Source organism: Pyrgilauda ruficollis, unplaced genomic scaffold (assembly GCF_017590135.1).
Source record: "Pyrgilauda ruficollis isolate IOZ18807 unplaced genomic scaffold, ASM1759013v1 scaffold57, whole genome shotgun sequence".
In the NCBI taxonomy this organism is placed as follows: Eukaryota; Metazoa; Chordata; class Aves; order Passeriformes; family Passeridae; genus Pyrgilauda; species Pyrgilauda ruficollis.
Window position 1 is genome coordinate 5,688,955 of NW_024527377.1, and position 14,722 is coordinate 5,703,676.

Sequence of the window (14,722 nt, forward strand, 5' to 3'; positions counted from 1 at the left end):
CAGGCAGAAAGGGGCAGAGGAAGGACAAGTGCTGTGACAGTTGCCACAGGCAAGTTCTGACTCATGTCCCTCCATGTCTGAGTCCTGGTCAGAGCTTTTCTGCATCCAGTGTGGCCTGGAGGGATGTCAGAGGGCAGGGTCTGTCCAAAAGGCCCTGCTGCTTTCTCCCCTCCATGTGTGGGGGCTGTGGGGGAGGAAGCAGACGCACTCTGAACCTGTGTCACACCCAAACCCTGTCCTTTTGCAGGAAACAAACACAAGTGGGTCCCTCTGCAGATAGACATGAAGTCAGAGGTGCCTAGGGACAAAACGGCCTCTCGGAACAACCGGCAAAACGAGCAGCACAGGCACCCCTCCAACAACCGCAGCGAGCTCAAAGGTGGGGCTCGGGCTGGGGACCTGCTCCTGGCCTGGCCACGGGGCAGAGCGAGCCCTGGTGCCCAGGGGACAACTGTCCTGCATTCAGAGGGCTCCGGGTGCAGCGGGCTTGCTCTGGGGAGGTGCTGTCATGCCCTAACACCCCTCCTGCCTCTCCTTCCCCCCGCTGCAGGCTGGCACCCCGACAACAAGCACGAGCGCAGCTGGCAGGACCACGATGAGACCTCCAGCGTGAAGAGCGAGGGAGGGGCCGTGCGAGGAACCTTCCGGGGCCGAGGCCGCGGCCGGGGCAGGGGCCGTGGTCGTGGCAGAGGAGGTGAGCATTGTGTGTGCGCTCTTGTGACTGCAGGGAGAGGGACACAGCGGGCAGAGCTCTGTGTCTGTGTGCCTGAGAGACCTGGGGCTCTAAAGTGGGTTGGGGAGGGCAGAGCTCTCCAGGGATACAGGGGAATATTGTGGCAGGTCACTGCAGCCCTAAGTTGAGCTGCTGTTAAGAAAACAAAAGAATTCATACTAGTATTTTTATAAAAGCAGATGTCTTCCTGCTACTCAGGCTAAGCTGTTTTTCATGTTTTCTGCCCCTTGCAACACCTCTGTGAGCAGGAATTGAAGCATGTTGATAGTCTGTGAAGGCTTTATGCCATTTGAGAGCCAAGCAGGAGTCATGGCTTGGGTGAGGAAGAGCATCTGCCCTGACATTTGACTTGGCAGTGTCTATGCTCTAGGTTCCTGGCTCTTCTGTGGCAGAGGCAGAGAGCAGGAGGATGAGGGATGTGGGCGCTCCACTGCGGGCTTCCAGGGGGTCCTCAGGAAGAGGGAAGTATTTGTGCAGGAGTCCACCCCAATCTGGCAGGGCAGACACCACGGGCTCTCTGCTGACCCTGGTGTCCCCCAGGGCACTTTGACTACCAGTATGGATACCGGAAATTCGAGGGCTCGGACGGCTCCCGCACGCAGAAGTACGCCAGCAACATCACCTACTACTTCGACAACATCAGCAGTGCTGAGCTCTACAGCGTGGACCAGGAGCTGCTCAAGGACTACATCAAGAGGCAGATGTGAGCACCACCTCCTGTCCTTGTTGGGTGATGGGGACTATGCAGTCAATCCCATGGGAAGGGTTAGAGCTGAGGTGTTAGAGCCCAGGCTTGCTCCCCTCAGTGTGTGGGGGGGTTATTTCCTTGGGGGTGCCCAGAGAATGGTTTGGGGCTTCCTCTCACTGACACGTTGTCCATGCAGAGAATATTACTTCAGCGTGGACAACCTGGAGCGAGACTTCTTCCTGCGCCGCAAGATGGACTCGGACGGCTTCCTGCCCATCACGCTGATCGCCAGCTTCCACCGCGTGCAGGCGCTGACCACCGACATTGGCCTCATCATCAAGGTGAGGGCAAGGAACGGTGACCTTTCCTCCTTGTTCTCATCACCCTGTGTAGTGCCTGTTCACTGTGGATGAGGTGCACATGGAACCTTCGCTTGTTCTTGACTTGCTCCTGCCTCCTATTAGTCCTCCCAGGGAGGAATGGCTTGGGCTGACCCACTCAATATGCCAAAGCAAGGCCCTGAGTTAACCAAGTACTGCTTGGTTCCAGGCTCTGAAGGACAGCAAGGTGGTGGAAATCGTGGATGAGAAGATTAGGAGAAAAGAGCAGCCAGAAAAATGGGCTCTGCCTGGCCCTCCTATGGCAGACTACACACAGACAGACTTCTCACAGTTCATCAATTGCCCTGAGTTTGTGCCCCGGCAGAGCTTCCAGAAGGAGACTGGTGAGCATTGGGGGGAATGGGGAGGGAGGTGTGGGATGCAGTGCTGGGACTACAGCATGACTGAGACCCTGAGAGTCAGGAGTGTTCCCAGGGCAGGGCTCTGCCGTTGCCTTTCTGCTTGGTAGTGGGAGCTGGTGTGGGCTCTGTCCTTGGACTCCTGGAGTGCTGCTGCCTCCAGGCATAGGGTAATGTGAGAGAATGACGGCTTGTCCTCTGTTAGGGCTGAAGGGATTCAGAAAGAGTCAGTCCTGCTGAAAGTCTCTTGGCATACCTGGAAGTAGTCTACAGCTGCTGGGCAGAGCAGAGGACACTTGTGAATCCAGCCTTCCTTTACTGGCTGAGGAGATACTGGGCAGCAGGTGTGGAGCTATCAACCAAGTGCTGCAGAAGTGTCTTCTGTCCTTCATGGTCTTCCCATGCTCTTGTCATCTTATCCCACGGGGGCTGGCAGGAGCCCACGGCTGGGCCTGAGAGCCCACATGAAGGATCTTGGTGCTGTCATAAGAGTTTTGACAGAAAATCTGGCTCCAGACTCTGTTGGGAAAGTTTCCCAGAGAGCAGCAGAGCACCTGCTTTAGGGCTTTGTATGTCGGGGAACCTGTCACCTGCAAAGCTCTGTGGCCACCCTGGCATCATAGCTTTAACTGGAGATTCCCACTCTAGCACCTGTGGGCACGGTGCTGGTTAACTGTGGCCACTGTATGCCAGTTAGTCCTGCAGGCTGTGCCATGCTGCCAAAATGGTTGGGTAATTTGTAACTACATCCCTTGGGTTCCCTCCCTCCCTCTAAAGCAGTTTGTGGCTCTTGTTGGCTCCAGAGTCTGCTCCAGGCTCCCCACGTCCTGCCAGCCCAGTCCCCACCAAAACAGAGGAGGTCAGTAACCTGAAGACAATGCCCAAGGGCCTGTCCACAAGTCTGCCAGACCTGGATTCAGAGACATGGATTGAAGTGAAGAAGAGACCCCGACCTTCCCCAGCCAGGCCCAAGGTAGGTGGTGGAGGAGCTGTTGGATTGGGAGTCTCCCAGTGATTGGGGTGACTTGGATCATATATGGCCAGGCTGCAGTCAAGTAGGGTCTGTTGGGAGTGATGTCCCAGTCTCTCCTGTGTCCATCTGAGCCCCTTTGGAGTTGCTCCTCAGTGGTGTAAATGAATGTTCTCCCCAGATGGGCTGGGGTAAGGAAACAAGCGGCAAGAGCTGGGTCTTGTGTTGCCGGGTGGTCTTTACCCTGTGTCACCCTTGCCCCCCTTCCTGCAGAAACCAGAGGAGTCAAAGACACCGCAGCAGCAGAAGCAAAAGGACCAAGATGAACCTGAGGAGCTCGACTTCCTCTTTGATGAGGAGATGGAGCAGATGGATGGCCGCAAGAACACCTTCACCGACTGGTCAGACGAGGACTCAGATTACGAGATCGACGACCGCGACGTGAACAAGATCCTCATCGTGACACAGACCCCGCCGTACCTGCGCCGCCATCCCGGCGGGGACCGGACTGGCAACCACACCTCCAGGGCTAAAATGAGCTCTGAGCTGGCCAAGGTCATCAACGATGGGCTGTACTACTACGAGCAGGACCTGTGGACAGAGCAGTTTGAGCCAGAGTATTCGCAGATCAAGGTGAGAGTGGCTGATCCGAGCATGGGAGGGATCCGTGTGGCCTCTGGGGAGCCTCGTGTGCAGCAGTGTGAAAAGGGCAGTGCAGTGGGTTACAGCCTGCTCATGGGGTAGAGCTAAACTGGGATTAGTCCTCTTGTAGTGTTTGAGATTCTTGGCTCCCAGTGTCATGTTTGGCCATACCAGGGATAAACACAGCGCTGTAACCAGACGTGAGGCTACAGCCAGCTAAACAAAGTGCCAGTAGTGAGGTGACCTGGAACATGGGGCCCATTGTTCTGCTGTCTGCCAGGATCTTGGCTGGCAATGCCAGATCTGTGAGGGGAACGGAGTGTCTCTGCATTGCCCTTAGTGCCGTGTGCTTTGGGCATGGCCTGTTGGAGACTACGTGTGTTGGGGATGGATTCATAGGTGGCTGGGCTGCAATTGGCCTGTGCTCGTCTCCATTTTGGTGTCAGTTTGCATAGACATGGGCTTTTTATAGAAAGCCCACCTGCTGTTTTGAAATGTTGGGGTCCCAACTTGGTGACTCTCACTTCTGGGGACTTGCCTAGACTCATTCAGTGACAGAAATCATGTCACTGATGATTGGATGATTGGAGCTGCCAGCTGGGCTCAGTGCTTCCAAGTTTGATACCTGGCCCATTGCTGAAGCAGTGCTGCTTTCTGGGGTGACAGAAGCTGAGGGTGACAGGGACCGTGTATGTTGGGATGTGGGTCCTTCAGATCCGTGGGAGCGCTGTGCCCTGCTGCCAGCATGGCTGTGACGATGTGGGGAAGGGTGCTCTAGGGACACAGGAGGGTGGCATGGGCCAAAAATGGGTCACTGAGCTCATGTTGAGCTTTGCTGCACTGGCTGGTAAAAGCCTGAAAGAAGCCAGGTGCTGGTTAGTGAAGCTGCCTTGTGGGATCCCTGAAAGCTTGGCAGCACCAATGGCTCAGATGGGCCTGTGCAGTGCCCAGTTTTCTGTCTGCTGCATCTCCCCTTCCTGCCCCTGTGCAGCCAGTGCCCTCTGGGCACCCAGGCCCTGTGACTGCCCTTGGGGCTCAGTGTTGTGGCTGTTGCTCAAGCAGAGCCATGGTTGTGGTAGGGTGAGTGGTTTCTTCACCATCTTCCTCCTCCAATGCAGCAAGAGGTGGAGAACTTCAAGAAGGTGAATATGATCAGCAGGGAGCAGTTTGACACCCTGACCCCAGAACCCCCCGTGGATCCAAACCAGGAAGTCCCTCCTGGTCCCCCCAGGTTCCAGCAAGGTAAGATGTGGGGCATGAATGGATGGGACCAAATTTGTGCAGGCTTCTCATGCTGAGAGGTTCTTGGAGGCTGGGTAGCAGTTGGGGAGAAGGAACTGGGGTCACAGGTGTGGTAGATTAGCTCACAGAATATTCTGAGTTGAAACATTCCCAGATTAATGCTCCCAGCAGAATGCTGTGGGGCTCTGGAAGAGGAGCGCAAAAGCAGGGGTGTCCCAGTGGAGTGAGGAAACAGTAGCAGACTCAGGTGTAGTTTCTGGGATTTGCCTTTCCTCTTGGACCCTCTCTGAGTACTTGGAAGGCAGCTGCCTGCTGGACCTTCCTTGCCTGTGTGACACCAGGGCTGTGTCCATGGGGACAGGGATTTGTTGCTGCTCTTAACCACTAGGAAGCAGATACCTTGTGGGGAGCTCTTTGCATCTGCTGCTAGGATTTGGGTTTTCTGGCCAAACTGGATTTCAGGCTGCTTGTGTGGGAGAGCTGGGATGTGTCCCTGCATTCCTGCCCCTGCTGCTTCCCATCTGCTGGCTGGTAGTGACTCAGTGCCTGGAGCCCAGGCTGACACAGGGCGGGGGTTTCTCCCTGCAGTACCTACAGACGCTTTGGCCAACAAGCTCTTTGGAGTCCCTGAGCCTTCCACCATCGCCCGCTCCTTGCCCACGACCGTCCCAGAATCGCCCAACTACCGCAACGCCAGGACGCCCCGCACGCCGCGCACGCCGCAGCTCAAGGACCCGACGCAGACGCCCCGCTTCTACCCGGTGGTGAAAGAGGGCAGGACGATAGATGCCAAGGTGGGACCAGGCTGGGCTGGGGGACAGCAGCTGGGGCTCCCAGCTGGGGCCTGAGGAGGGAGGGAGCACATCTGTGATGCGCCGTGTCTTGCAGACTCCGCGGAAGAGGAAGACGAGGCACAGTTCGAACCCTCCGATGGAGTGCCACGTGGGCTGGGTCATGGACTCCAGGGAGCACAGGCCTCGGACTGCTTCCATCAGGTACCAGCGACAGGCAGGATCGTGGAGGAGGCAGAAATGGGAAAGGGAAGGGAGTGTGGGAAGGAAGGGGAAAGCAGCATCTGATCTTGCAGGGGACGTCTCCTGTTAGGTGACTGCAAACAAGGACAGGGATCAAACCTGCCCTTCCTGGAAAGGCTTGGGGAAAATCTGTGGCCTTGGAGAGTAGCAAGATGAGACTTGATTAGAAACATTGGTCCCATTCCTAGTACACTGCTCCATGGCTCATGTCCCAAACAGGGCATGGGTGGTACCAACAGACAGATGGGGTGGAGTGTGACCCCCTCTCCTGGGTGATGCTAAGGAAGGGTGCTGACAGCAGTCTCTCACCTCAGCTCCAGCCCCTCGGAGGGGACCCCAGCCGTGGGGAGCTATGGCTGCACCCCGCAGTCCCTGCCCAAATTCCAGCATCCCTCGCACGAGCTGCTCAAGGAGAACGGCTTCACACAACACGTCTACCACAAGTACCGGCGGCGCTGCCTTAACGGTAGGGACCCTGCACTGGGGAGGGACAGGGCTCTGCCTTGTGGGGACAGGAACATGGCAGGGATGGGCACAGGCAGGGTCCTACAGGACAGCCCTGCTGGCAGCTGCTGTGTCCCTAAGGTTTCTGGCGAGCAGGGGCTGTGCTCATGGTGTCCAGTGCTGGGGCTGGCTGTCACCACAGTGCCACAGGGGCCCTCCTGCACATGAGCCCCTGATTCCCTGGGGGAGGATTGGCTTTGTAATCTCCCCTCTTCCCCAAACAGAGCGAAAACGACTGGGCATTGGTCAGTCCCAGGAGATGAACACGCTTTTCCGGTTCTGGTCCTTCTTCCTCCGAGATCACTTCAACAAGAAAATGTATGAGGAGTTCAAGCAACTGGCTGTGGAGGATGGGAAGGAGGGATACAGGTAAGAGAGGAGGGATAGAGTAGCCTTTTCTAAGGGTTTGGCCTTCTACAGGGCTCACAGCAAATTAAGGCAGTGGCTCTGCCTTCTGTGAAGGTGGGTGTGGGGTTGTTCTCAGTCTCCTGCTGCTGCCCTGTGTTGTGTGCAGCAGTGTCTGAGCTGCACGTGGTGCTTCCTTCCCAGGTACGGTCTGGAGTGCCTTTTCAGATACTACAGCTACGGGCTGGAGAAGAAATTCCGGCCAGACATATTTAAGGACTTCCAAGAAGAGACCATCAAGGATTATGAAGCTGGTAGGTGCCTCCTGGCTTCCCTGGGATTGGCAGTGCAGCTGCGTGGCGCTCCTGAGCGTCTTCCCCTCATTTTGGGGAAGCCACGTAGTGCTGTAGGTTGAGGACTGGGGTGTCCTGTTGCTCATTTCACAGGAGAGGGTTGAGTATCACCATTGTGAAGATTGCTGGGGTTGGAGGAGGGCATTGGGGGGCTGCAGCTCTACCGGAGCATTCCTGTACAGGCACCATTTCCTGTGGGATTTCTCAAGGCTCTGCAGTGGCTGAGCCTGGGGACATCCCAAGTCGGGGGCTGCCCAGGACTGATGTAGGTTGCTTCCCTCCAGGTGTTGCATCTTGCCTAGGCTGTTCCCACCAGCAGAACAGTAGGGTTTGTGGGGAAGCCTGGAGAAAAGGTGTCTTTTTTGGTTTTTTGTCCTGCTGACATCTGGATTGGTTTTTTCTTCCCTCCAGGGCAGCTCTATGGGCTGGAAAAGTTCTGGGCCTTCTTAAAATATTCCAAAGCCAAAAATCTGGACATTAACAGCAAACTGCAAGAATACCTCAGCAAGTTCAAGCGCCTCGAGGACTTCCGAGTAGATGTGAGTAGACACAGTTCCTGCGCCACACTGGGGGCCCCTGCAGACAGTCCTCTGAGGATGGAGGATTTGGGGGGTCCCCGAGTGGTGGCAGGAGGGGGGGCAGTGACACCTACTGTCACTCCCAGTCATTGCAGCCAGGCTGGGAGCAAACTGTGGGATTGGAATATGGCAAACCCACTAAGTGTGGGATGAGGGAGCTGAGTGAGCCTGTCCTCCCTGGTGAGGTGAGGGAGGAGGAAAGGGAGCTTTGATGGTTTGAGTAGAGCCAGCATTGTGTGGAGCTTTGGCTCCCAAACTTCTGGACTGTGCCTCTGTGTGGGAAGCAGGTGACTAAGAGCAAGTTGTCACTGTTGTGGTCAGTTTGTGGAAGTCAGTCAGTTTTTCTGTCAAACCTGGCGTCAGGAAATTTAGACAGGGAAGCTCAATGCTTGGGGTGTGTGTCCCTTGTGGACCAGGGAGAGAAGTTGCAATTGGAGGCTTGCAGGAAGGCTGTTTCCTGATCCTGGGGGTGGGGCACCTGCATTTGTAGGAGGTTGTGCTGATACTGGGGTGCTTCTCTTCCAGCCACCCATGGGGGAGGAAGGTGGACACAAGAGATACCCTACGACGTCAGGGGGAGATGGCAGGAAGCGCTACCCATCCCAGTCTTCCAGCAAAACGGTCAGCCAGTGCCCATCCAGCCAAGCCCACACCTCACCCAGCCAGCCTGCACAAGAGGATGCCAAAAACCTGAGCCAGCAATCCCCTGCCCCATCAGCTGCAGAGTCGCAGACAGTGGGGAAGTAGAGAGGCTGCAGCGTCCGCTTCCTGCCGGGGGGTGGGGTGGGTTGGTGGGGAATGGCTCGGAGAAGGGCAGACATGCGGGGGTGGGACAGGAAGGGAGCTGGAAGGTGGGTTCCCAGGAATAGGCTGCTTGGGAGAAACTTCAACGCACACGATTTTCTTCTCTTGTGGCTGGAAAGCAAAGACGATCTGCATCCAAAACACCATTTTGCTATTACTACCCTGACCAGAGCCAGACCTGCTCCCAGCAGACCCAACCTTTTCCCTTCTCTCCTCCTGTGCACACACTCATGTCTTGATGTCTCTTCAAAAAAATGTGTTCTGGCTGGGTTGGAAAGGGGAGATTTTTTTATTATTATATATATATATCAAGTTTTAAATTATTGCTAGAAGTTCGTCTGGATTTACCAAAACAAGTCTGCTCTGTGTGGCCCCAACGAGTCCCCTCTGTGTCCCCCTCGGATCGCGGGGCAGCCGCTCAGGAAGCTCGGAGGAGCGAGGTTCCCCAGTGGGGGACCGAAGCCACAGCGTGTGACGATGCTGCGGAGCCTCTGATCTCCATGACCCGGCTGGCGTCTCCCATTCCCGTGCGGCGGTGGCTCTTCAGCGCCGGCCTCTGCCACAGGAGCATCGCCCTGGTCGTCCTCCCGCTCCCTTCTCCCCAACGTCTTCACCTTCCCGAGGGTCTGGCTCTCCCTCTGTCCACCTCTCCCTTCTGTCACGGACAATTTGGAAGTCAACCAAAGGACCTTTGCCGAGGATAGGCTTGTTGTGACTCCTTCCTGCGAGGATGGCTGGTTGGGAGGCTGGCAGGCACCTGGACTCGAGCCTGTGTGGACGGTGCACCCGCTGCCCCAGGAATGCCCATCACTTGCAAAGACAGGACTTTGCTGAAGGAGCTTTTCTCTTCCTTTTCCCTTGGAAAAAATGACATCACAAAAAAACAAAAAAAAAAAAAACCCACCCACAAACCCCTCTAAAACAACAACAGAAAAACTCTTTAAAAAAAGACACCTCTCCCTTTGCTTTCTTCCTTGGAAATATTACTGAAGAAAAAAAAAGACAAAAAAACAAACAAAAAACCCCAAAAACACACAAAAAAAAAGTTGCCTTATGGTGGAGCTGGACCGGGGAGGCTCGTTGGCTTCCTGCACCCTGGGGTGCACTGGGCTCTTGGCTCCCCCCAGGCCCAGAGACTCCTCACGGCATTGCTGCCGAGCTGATCTTCCCTGCGGCCTTTCCTCTGACCCCGCAGCTTGCTCGGATGCCTCCCCCATCACGGAGCCTCCCTGCCAGGCCCGGGTCTCCTGGGGCAGGAGCTGAGGGCAGTCACATCCAAGACTCGTGCCCAGCTGTGTTGGTACCGTGGCAGCCTTGTCCCCACCACAGCGACTGTTCTGTCATGGCCTTGCTCGCACCGCCAGCCCTCCCTGGGCAGGAGGTGCCTCTGCTCCTGCCTGTGCTTCCAGCGTGGTTGGGGAGTGAGCAGGGAGATTGTCACAGCAGCTGGGGCACTGGTCCTGGCTGTGAGCGAGGGCTGCTTCTGCTGTAGCCTGACAGGGAGTGAGGCAGTCCTGGGAAAGCTGCCCCACAGCAGTCCCTGGCTCGGGGCTGCTGGTGGGACTTGTGCAGGGGTGAGCAGGAGACCTGCCTGGCACAGGAGAGCTCTCGCCTGGGTTTCCTTGTGTGTTGTGTTGTGGCAGGCACCTGCATGGAGTCTCCCACTCAGGGCACAGCCCCTGTGCATTTCCAAGGGCTGAGATGATACCGTGTAGCTCCTTACTCAGCTGAGGCAGGGGGTGACTGCAGAGCTGCTGTGGCATTTACTCGATTCATCCTTACATCCAGCACCAGGTGGACTTGGGCTGCCAAACCCTCCCCAGGCTGTGAGCTGGACCCTTTGTGAGGTGTATGTGTCAGGCGTGAGATCTCAGAGATGTCCAGTGCTACTTCTGGAGATGCTCCAGAGGTAGCACTGGAAAGTTGTGTTCCTTTCCAGCCAGACCCTCTTGCCTTGCTGTCACCCTGCTCCTTCTGCTGGGTCCCTGGGATGTACCAGGCTTGGCTGTGGCTCAGGCTCCATCCCGGTGAGTTCTGGAGCTGTGCTCTTGTGTGCAGTGTGGATGCACCACTCCAAGGGTGCAGCTCGTTGTGTTGCCCTTTCTGCAAAGTCACAAGCTGGTACTGAGCAGTTTTCCCAAGGGATCCAGTTGATCCAGAGCTGTGTCTCTTAGCTGGGAGCAGTCATCATCTCTCCAGGGCTGTCCCTGTGTGGCTGCAGGGCGAGTGAGTGAGAGCAGCTAGGAGCTGAGCAGGAGCAAGAGGGAGAGCACAGCCAAGCTGTCCATCAGCAGTGGCTGTGGGTGCTTGTGGGGCCCTGGCTGAGGCCATCACTTCCCAAGGTGACACTGCCTCCAGGATGCTGCCCTGTGGGGGCAGGTGGGCTGGTCGGGGTGGAGTGGCTTCACAAACTGCTGCTAGAATTGAAAGCACAGCTGGGTCTGAGAGGCTGGGGAGCTGCTGCTTGGCTATTTCCTGGTGGTGTGATCCTGCCCTGGTCCATCCACCCCTGCCATGCCACCGTGCAGCTGGTACCACTCACAGGCCTGATTGCAGCAGGCGAGCCCATCCAAGGCTGTGGATCTCACTTATGGCAGCAGTGCTCTGGGGTCGTGGGGTGGGAACTGGGCAAGCTGGGCAAAAGTAACACTTGTACAGTGCTGTGGCCGTGACTGTTATCTCTGGATTTCCCCTCTTGTGAGCTGGAGTCAGATCTCTGAGGTTATATTTATAGGCAGGTTTGTTCCAGATTTGGGGAGGAGGAGGCTGCAGAGTCGATCAAGGACATTGTAGATGTGTTGCTGGTTGTTGGCAAGTGGAGGCAGGTCTGGATGTGCCACAGGTGATCCTTGCTGCTGTGTCTGTGCTCCTTTCGTTGGCGTGTGTCCGTGGCTCTCTTGAAGCCAATTGTCTGCATTTCAGCAACAAATTCATAGGAAATGGGGAGGGATGAGCTGCTGCTATGGAGTTGTTGCTTGTAGAGCAGACTGTGGAATTGCTTGGGTTGTAGAAGAGGTAGGACATTTTCCAGAAAATTTCCCAAAATACTGATTTTAAATAATTTTTAATTTCCGATCCTGAGGCTCTAGTCTTGGCATGGAAGTGTTTTCCCTTCCCCCTCTGCCAAGTTAGTGGTTTGTCACACTGGTGTGTGCACCCAGGGGAAGAAGGTGGGTCAGAAGAGCAATCCCAGTGGTCCCAGTGCCCTCCAGGTTTGTGGACCGTGTGCCTTGTTTTGCTGTCCATGGGACAGCAGTGGGCAGGACAGAGCAGAGATGGATGTGACAGCCCGAGGCAGCTGCTGCTGGCTCACACCTGTCTTCCTGCAGGGAAGGGAGCACAGGACCATTCCCTCCTGCTCCGTGCCAGGGTGGTGCTGGCAGAGGGCAGGGAGCTCCCCGGGTGCGTGGTCTGTGCCCAGCTGGGTCATGAGTGGCTGCAGCAAGGCTCATGTCCCCACTGGGTAAAGGGACAGCTCTCCAGAGGGGCTTTGGGTTTGAGGAAGCTCTTGCCCTTCTGCAGAGCAGGGAGTTAGGCCTTGCTTTTAGTTTGAATGCCTCAGCTCCACCATGTGTAGTGCTTTTTTGAATTTTGGAGGACTGAGTGGTTGCACACATGCTCCTGTGAGTGCTGATTGTCCCACAGCCCACGAGAGCTGCATGGTGCTGGTGTCCAGCCACTGGCAGAGCCTGGGGGGAGCCCCAGCTGCTTCTGGAAAGGCTGAGGGAGGCTGAGTCAGGGGAGCATTCCTCATCCTGCCCCTCTTCTCAGGAGGTCCTCCTTGCCGAGGTTAACTTGTTTAGAGTGCAGGTGGCTGCAACAGGTACAGAGCTGTGGTGTGGGGTCAGAGTGGAGGTGGAAGGTGTGGTTTTGAGGAGGCTTTGTTGCTTTGCTGTGCTCATTTGGGAAAAAAAAAAAATTAAAAAGTAATGCTGCTGCTCTGGTTTTCCCTGTCCATCTCTTCTGCTGCCCCCCTGGCACCTCTGATGGCACCTTCTCACTGTAGCCCATGGAGTCCCTGAGTTTTGGCACCTGCTGGGGACTGATTGTTGTACTGTAACAAACTGATGTGTTTAACCTCAGTGTCCTGCCACGTTCCACGTGGCAGTGCAGAGGGGGCCTTCTAGCTGTTAATGCCTTCCCAGTTGTTTTATCAAAAGGAACAAAAAACAAAAAACAAAAAAAAAAACAAAAAACTGTAAATGTAGCAAGCTGTGTTTGCAATGCTTATTGTCTTCTGTCTCTGAGGCTGGTTATGTCACTTGTCACTGTTTGAAATGGATGCTGGGCTCTTCCTGAGAGGTTGTTACATTTGATGTTAAATGCCTCACTGACTTTTTTAAAATATTCCAATACAGGTAACAGATAAAAGAGTTTCTTTCATTTTTCTTTTTCTAAGCAAATGTTCATCTCGGTGGCGTGGAGCGGGTGGCTGGAGGGCAGCATTTCCAGGAGTAGTTTACAGTTTCACTTTCTGCAGACACTTGAACATAGGACCGATGTATCTGTGACAAGCACATCCCCTTGGTGGGAAGCTGCAGAGGAGCAGGGGGTGCCCTGGGTGCCAGCTGGCCCCTGTGGAGCATGCTGGGGTCCCTCCAGCTCTCCACACTGTCCTCCTGCTCTCTCCCCAGGTGGCAGCCCTGCACCGGGGTGGCTTGTGCCAGTGGTGCTCCTCGTGGGAGGCAGTGCTTGGCACCACTTGGTCCCTCAAGCCTCCCTGGTGAAGCCTCCCTGGTGCAGCCCTGCTCCCCATCTTCCCCCCCAGCCTGTCCTGGTCCCACTGGGCTTGGAAACCTTGGATTTGTGGCTCAGAGACACCCACTGAGCTGCGTCCCAGCGAGTGCAGCCTTCTGCTTGCTCGCCTGGAGCTAAAGGGGTGATGGTTCGATGTGCTGGCCCTTCTCAAACCCTGTGTGTCCAACCTCAGCCTTCTGTTTCCCAAAACTAGAGAGTGTGTGCAACCTTCTTCAGCTGCATTTATAGTAGAGACAAACTTAAAATGACTCATCACAGACCATGTATCACTTGGGAGGAAAATCTTGTTAATACGGCCTGCTGTACATGATCCATCTCTGTCGATAGTACATAATCTTTGACCCATGTGCTAGGATCATCATCACGTATAAAAGGAAAAGAGAAAAATGTAAAATACTTGAATGAGAGCTTGTATTATAACATTAATATTATTCAGAGTATCTGCTTTCTAGGCTGATGTGATTCATTATTCTAGTAATGCTTTAGTCCTTTGTAATTTGTGGTAATTATGCTTTTTCCTTTTTAATACAAAAAAAATGTATAAAAATAAAAAGTTCAAAAGACAGTGGTGCCTGAGTTTTCTGTTCTGCTGACTTGCCCTCCCCAGGGAACTGTGCCCAGGTAACTGGGCTGGGTTCATCCTGGTGCAGTTGTGGGGACTGGAGAGGAGCAGGGGAAGTGGCTTTGGTTCCACAGGTAGAGCTGGACTGACCAATGGTCAGTGCAGCACAGGTCAGCCCTGTGTGCCTGTTCCTCGAGGGGCTGCTCTAGCACTGGGAGAAATGTGATGTTTTTGTTGCAGGCTTCCCAGGCAGGACTGAGACGTAGGAAGATCCTTGAGAGAATCCACAGTATGTCTTGGATGCTCTGTGGGTACGTGGCAATGTGCATATTGTTCTGGGGGCTGCTTTCTTGGCTCCTTTCTTAGAGGGGTTCCTTAATCTCCACACAGCTCAGGACAGCAGGGACTCTGCTTTCCTTGGAAAATCTCTGGAATTTATGAGAATTTTGGTTGTGCCTCAGAGCGAGGGGAGGCTCAGCAGGAGGAGGAGATGAAGCACATCAGCTCCCAGCTCTCCTTCCATGTCCCACAAGGGAAAACTCCCTTTGTGTGCAGCTGTCTGTGGAGCAGTGATGAGGCTGTGGCAGCCCCACTTCAGCCCTGTACTCACCTCCTGTGCATAACAGCTGCTCACAGGAAGTCAGGCCTTGTTGCATGTGAAGGGAGTGTTTCTAAAGCTGTGGCCCCAGTGATTTTCCACGGGGTTGTGTCCTGTGTCCCAGGTGCTCTGAGTCACAAAAGCTTGTGTTAATTGTATCACACATAGATGG

At 55.1% G+C, this 14,722-nt stretch overlaps 1 protein-coding gene across 2 annotated transcripts in view; it reads left to right on the plus strand.

The window, feature by feature from the left end:
* LARP1 (La ribonucleoprotein 1, translational regulator) overlaps window positions 1–13,955 on the plus strand; it is a 45,291-nt gene extending 31,336 nt beyond the window's left edge. For both annotated transcript variants that reach the window (XM_041482163.1, XM_041482165.1), the window contains exons 6-20: window positions 248–379; window positions 551–694; window positions 1,274–1,436; window positions 1,618–1,762; window positions 1,971–2,145; window positions 2,964–3,133; window positions 3,404–3,763; window positions 4,891–5,014; window positions 5,603–5,808; window positions 5,903–6,009; window positions 6,363–6,514; window positions 6,777–6,921; window positions 7,102–7,211; window positions 7,662–7,789; window positions 8,354–13,955. In XM_041482163.1, coding sequence (XP_041338097.1) covers window positions 248–379; window positions 551–694; window positions 1,274–1,436; window positions 1,618–1,762; window positions 1,971–2,145; window positions 2,964–3,133; window positions 3,404–3,763; window positions 4,891–5,014; window positions 5,603–5,808; window positions 5,903–6,009; window positions 6,363–6,514; window positions 6,777–6,921; window positions 7,102–7,211; window positions 7,662–7,789; window positions 8,354–8,575 — 2,483 coding nt within the window. In that variant the 3' untranslated portion in view covers window positions 8,576–13,955. The remainder of the gene's footprint in view (window positions 1–247; window positions 380–550; window positions 695–1,273; window positions 1,437–1,617; window positions 1,763–1,970; window positions 2,146–2,963; window positions 3,134–3,403; window positions 3,764–4,890; window positions 5,015–5,602; window positions 5,809–5,902; window positions 6,010–6,362; window positions 6,515–6,776; window positions 6,922–7,101; window positions 7,212–7,661; window positions 7,790–8,353) is intronic.
* The last annotated feature ends 767 nt before the right edge of the window (window positions 13,956–14,722 follow it).